This window comes from Denticeps clupeoides, chromosome 16 (genome assembly GCF_900700375.1).
Source record: "Denticeps clupeoides chromosome 16, fDenClu1.1, whole genome shotgun sequence".
Taxonomy (NCBI): Eukaryota; Metazoa; Chordata; class Actinopteri; order Clupeiformes; family Denticipitidae; genus Denticeps; species Denticeps clupeoides.
The window spans coordinates 20,605,040-20,611,287 of NC_041722.1; the positions used below are offsets into that span (position 1 = coordinate 20,605,040).

At 45.3% G+C, this 6,248-nt stretch overlaps 1 protein-coding gene across 1 annotated transcript; it reads left to right on the top strand.

Annotated features, from left to right (window-relative positions):
• Window positions 1–4,850: 4,850 nt before the first annotated feature.
• Window positions 4,851–5,681, top strand: LOC114766377 (allatostatin-A receptor-like). The gene has a single exon (XM_028957117.1). It carries the CDS (start codon window positions 4,851–4,853, stop codon window positions 5,679–5,681), a length of 831 nt encoding a protein of 276 aa, XP_028812950.1.
• Window positions 5,682–6,248: the final 567 nt, after the last annotated feature.

Consider the following 6,248-nt stretch of genomic DNA (forward strand, 5'->3'; position numbering starts at 1 on the left):
TCTATGATTGAAAATGAGCGTGAACCTGCCAGAGATTTACAGCTCCAACGTGTGTTGTGTTGCTCGGACTGCTGCTTTATGCACCTCTGGATGACCTGATCACTGGATGAACCTGATTATCATTTATTTTCGGGCGTGGTGCCTGAATCATGTATTTATCCGATTCCTTATTATTTACTGTTCTGATCCAGACCAGCTCCAAGAAGGTCCAGTTCAGAGATTACTGTTTGCAGAGATTGTCCTGCCAGGCTTTCCCGATGGTCCGAACACAACACACACTGTGCAAGCTTCCACTGACCTCTGACCTTTCTGACCCCGCTGCTGCATGGATAAAGCAGAGTAATGATGTTCTCCTCTGCAGGATCTAACAACGCTGAGTAGGAGTCACACTGTGACCACTTGGCTTCCACTCATGTCTGCATGAAAGTGCCACATTCCACTGTCAACTTCCAGACCGTTTCACAGCGAGACAGAGGAGTCTGCAGGGAGCTCTTATACCCACGGCAGGATCATACACATTACAATACTACAATATTATATTTATATTGCATGTGTACATTGTAATAGTCTGTAGATTTTTCATCTCACTTGTGCTAGACGTGAGAAAGTTGCCCTATGTGTTTAATGCTTTTAATGATGGTAGTAGCCTAGTGGGTAACACACTTGCCTATGAACCAGAAGACTACAGAGTCACAGGTTCAAATCCCACTTACTACCATCGTGTCCCTGAGCAAGACACTTAACCCTAAATTGCTCCAGGGGGACTGTCCATGTAACTACTGATTGTAAGTCGCTCTGGATAAGAAAGTCTGATAAATGCCATAAATGTAAATGTAATGCTCTTAAATTAATATACTAATTAATATATATATAATAATATTCTGCAAATTACTGTCCCTGTTAGATGTTACTGAGTCTGAAGTCTGTGTGTGAACAAATTCATATTAAAACATACCAGGAACATATATAAACTGATTTGTTGGCTAATTTATTATTGCCGGGGTGTAACGGCCGCAGGTCGGTTTGAGGCGACGGAGCGATTTTGGACCCCCTCCACATGTTCTGAACCCACTGAAGCACAGAGGAAGGACAACATAAGAAGCTCAAGGTTTTTATTATATTTCACACGTTCACATTCCCTTCTTGGTAGGTCCCACATCGCTCTCCCCAAACACCCAGATAGAAAGACAAACCCCCCCCAAATCAGGGCCAAACGCTTACACACAATGTCAGGAGCTTCACAAAAATCCAAAATCAAATCCAAACCACAAGGACATATAAAACCCACACAAAAGTGGATAAACATGAACACAAGGCTAAACCCCCTACCCCATACAACAAGAACAGGTGAAAAAAATTCCCCGTCTCCACCACACAGTCCACCCAGACGGGCCACATTCGGTGCTTTACTGAGACATGGATGACCCCCACCATGCCGGACAGTGCTGATTCTTTCTGCGTGTTTTGCATGGACATGCACGGCGTCTAACAGAGCTAAAGGCAGGAGAGTCTGTTTCATGGTTGCGATGCCTGGAGTATTTCTACTCTCTCCAGTCGCTGCTCGCCTCACCTGGAATATCTCGGCATTAAGTGCCAACCATTTTACCTGGTAGTGGGTAACACACAGGGTGGTAGTACCCTAGTGGGGTAACACACTCACCCATGTACCAGAAGGCCCAGGTTCAAACCCCACTTAATACCATTGTGTTCCTGAGCAAGACACTTAACCCTGAGTGTCTCCAGGGGGGGACTGTCCCTGTAACTACTGATTGTAAGTCCCTCTGGATAAGGGCGTCTGATAAATGCAGTAAATGTAAATGTAAATGTACCTGCATTGTGAGTTCAACTCGGTCATGACCACTGTGGTCTAAATTCCTACTCCTGTGGACTCGGGTTTGGCTTTATCTGAGACCTGGACACAGCTCTCATTGTGACAGGGGTCTTTAATAAAGCAAACTTCAGTCAAGTTATGCCCAATACCCAAGAACAGTAAGCCATTGTGCTCTACACCCATGATTGTATGGCCACTCGCTGCTCCAACACCATCGTGAAGTTTGCTGACGACACGGCAGGGCTCGGCTGGTGACTGGTGAGCATTATCAGTAGGAGGGAGGTCCACAGCGACCACCAGCTCGCGGCTGTACTTCCTCAGCAGGTAGAATGGCAGGCACCTTGCCAATAAGACCTTGATCTGCGGTGAAAAGTGTTGTGCAATCCTCAGGAAACCGGTCAGTCCGTCCAGCTGGACGGCAGAGTCCACAATGTTTTTTGCAGCCATGTCTCAGTGAATTCTCCCACTGGTTAACCTGCTGTAGTTCAAGTCAAAGTCAAAGTCAACTTTATTGTCAATTTTGCCACATGTACAGGACATACAGAGCATTGAAATTGCGTTACTCTCAGACCCATGGTGCATACAAGTAACATTAAACACAAACAGTAACATTAAATACAACAATAACATTAAATACAAGGGTATAAAAATAAGCATAATCTATAATATTTAAAAACACAATATACAAGTAAGGGCACATGGTGGATAGTGCAAACCACGTAAACAATGTAGTGCAACAGAGCTTGTAAAGTGTAAAAGTGTCAGAGCAGTCTTGTAACTGACTATGAGTAGAGTTCGATGTAACCAAACTTTTTGTCCAGCAATCAGTAGGGATGTCAACATTAGACATTTACAGCATTTACCAGACGCACTTATCCAGAGCGACTTACAGTCAGTAGTTACAGGGACAGTCCCCCCCTGGGGACGCTTGGGGTTAAGTGTCTTGCTCAGGGACACAATGGTAGTAAGTGGGGTTTGAACCTGGGTCTTCTGGTTCATAGCCGAGTGTGTAAACAAGTAGGCTACTACCACCCTAGTAGGATGTGCAGTTACTATCAGTATCAGATCGATACTAGCACATTGGCATCGATATTTTTACTCATCTAATTTCAGTACCGCGTTCCAACTGAGTTAATACTGCTCCTCACACATCACCGTGACTCGGCGGCGTCAGAGGAAGGTGACCCCAGCCTGACTGGTGCGAGACGATGTCTGTTTGGCACTGGTAACAACGCCGATTCCGAAATAAACATCCCAACTGGGATCATCGTACAACACAGAATATGGAAAGTACCATAAACCATGAAAGAAAAACATTTCTGTTGCACTTCTTCCTGCACCCTGAACAAAGTTGGGATCATGCCACAACCAAACTTACAATGCAGCCGAGGAAAACACCGCTCTCCTCCATCGGATTGCCAGGCACAGAAGCACGATTCGTCACTCCGGAGAACACACCTCTGTCACGCAGTCTTTCATCAAGCATCACTCTTCATCATGACCCCACACTTGCGCGCTGAGGATTTGCATGTCAGGCGATGGCAGAATTCATCTTCAGCTCTGCTAGACAGGAGAACTCGGCCAGAGGCAGCAGGGCACAGACACAGATGGCCGCATCTGGATAAGTAGCATCTGATTCATTCACTGCATGAATTAAGGCTCGATTAGGGAACACTTAATAATAGACGCGCTGGTGTGGCTTTTAGGTAATGATGGTTTGATTGTTTTATGCTCATTATAATGCTGCATTCTAATGTAACTCATGAATTTGGAAAAGAGTTTTCTAACTGGTTTCCACCACAACCCCAAAACCAGCAGCGTAAATGCAGCTTCTTCACTTTAATGACTTCACTGCAGCCATGAGCTTCACTAATAGCCACTAAAACGGCACGATTCAGACAAGGTTTTAAAATAGGAATAAATTAAAATGTGTAAATTGGCAATTAGCAAAGCCAGAGACAAACATGTTGTGTTTTTACACTTTGTTTCATCAAAATGGTGTGAGTTTGAAAATGGCATCCACTGAGAAGATTTTAGGTGGCGCCCCAGAATGCCGTCTTGGTCAATACTTCATCGATGGTAACTTAAGCACGTTGTAGGCCGCTCTGGATAAGGGCGTCTGCCAAATGCTGTAAATGTAAATGTACTTTAAAAACAACGATGAGGTGGTTCAACTGGGGCTTGGACACGAACGGGCAGAGGGCATTTTACCACTAAGTGCCAATAAAAACTCTCATGGGGGTTGAGTACCGTTTTTTACCCTGTTTTCTTGCAACAAAAATAAACTTTAAGACCGGCGTTGTAAACCTGGCGTTTTTTGGCCCTGTTGCTTTGCCGTAGCGGAAGGGGAGGGTGCACTGTGGTGTTTCTCATAAGAACATCACATATCCTTATTATTAATACAATTACTAATAAATAGATTTGCTACGCAGGTAAATTCACGTGGGCTTGTTATTTTCACGTGAAAAAACATTAATACCAACTTGTTTTAAGAAACTTTTTTCATTTATCCATTTTAGCATTTGCCTTATTACCTGTGGCTCTGCGCAAACGCTCGAGTGATAAACACAGGTATTTAACGATAAATAAAATGGGGCGCAGGAACCCTCATACAGACCCTACACATGAAAACAGGATAAAAGCCAAATGACCACACGAGGACAGGACACGGCTAGGATACATTTATAATAATCAGAAGGAAATAATCAGGAAAGACAAGACCAGGCAAACATGAAGCCCTGGTCCAGAGTACCTGGAGGGGCAGTGGTGGCCTAGCTCACCAAGGTGATGGTTAAATACAGAGGACACATTTCACTGTGTACTGCAGTGTTTTACAATGACAATCACTTGTCCAGATCGTGATAGACTTCCATGATGGGTGTGAGCAGAGTTGTAGAAGCTCATCTGGTTAGATAAGTTAGCATAATTGAGATCGTGATGGTCGTAACTCTGGAAAAATGTCTGCAATTTAGAGAACTTTGATCTGGTTTTGTTTTCCAGAGGCAGCAGCTCCTGAAACATGGATGGATACAATTTTAGTGTCTCCACCCTGTCCAACATGACCATCACCATACAAGGCATGGCCACAACTACTGTAGGCATCAACTTCCTGCTCAGCTTTCCCCTGAACAGTTACGTTATGTGGCTCATCGTCTCCGGGACGGGAAGTGGTGTCGCTTCTGAGATCTTCTCCCTCAACCTGGCAGTGTGTGAGATGTTCTTCTGTGTTGGATCAGTACTGTTACGTTCTTTCTGCTTCATGCCATCAGATCTTCTGGGCAAAGTTGCATGTTTCGTATTGGGGGCGGTGGCTTGTGCTCGGCCAATGTTCCAGTGCTGCATCTGTCTGGAACACCACCTGGCTGTGCTCCACCCCATCATCTTCCTCAGGTCTCGGCCGCTGAGATACCGGCTGATGTGCTCGGCCGTGATCTGGCTTGTGATCTTCAGCATCAGCCTTATTTGTGCCACCCTTGTAGGCTTCATGATAATGTTCATCTTGGCTATGATGAGTCTGCCGCTGTGCGCCGTGAAGATGTTCTGCTGTCTGGCCATCCTCAGAGCTCTGAAAAAGCCTGGACCCGGAGCGGGGCCGAAGAGAAGCAGCTCCAATCAGGCCAAGATGAAGGCGTTCAAGATCGTTCTGGTCATCCTGGTGTATGAGCTGGTGACGTACAGCCCGGTTTTCATTCTAGTTGTCCTGTCAAGTGGAAACCGCCTAACAAGCACTGAGGTAATAATTGGCATAGCCATAGTTTTTTCAATCATGATGGCCACAAGCTTCACCCAACCTCTGCTCCACCTCCACCGGGTGGGGAAGCTGCCCTGCTTCAGGCTGAACACAGGATGATCAAGTCCTTCAACGTGTTCAAGAAGGAACAGATTTTTTCAGAACTTTATTGGCCCACAACATAACTTCTGAAGTCTGAATCACATCCAATTGTGATTCTATCATTCTGCTCCTCTTTCGACGTTCCTTGTGGTCTCAGCAGCAACTCAGGCTCCCTGTGGAGCAACACTTCATGTCATGTGCAAACACACCAAAAGAGGGCGCAATAGCAAAAATCGATTGCACCAAACCGTTTAATTCTTTTCATTTTGTGGTTTCTTAGCAACGCATCTCGCTTGAAGCTTGTGAGAAACATTTTTTCAAATTTGCCACAGATCTGAAGATCTCGTTCTGTCAGCATTTTCAACACAACTTGTCAGGCCAAAACTTTCCTGATGGTCTGAACACAACACACACTGTGCAAGCTTCCACTGACCTCTGACCTTTCTGACCCGCCTGCTGCGTGGATAAAGCAGAGTAATGATGTTCTCCTCTGCAGGATCTCACAACGCTGAGTAGGAGTCACACTGTGACCACTTGGCTTCCACTCATGTCTGCATGAAAGTGCCACATTCCACTGTCAACTTC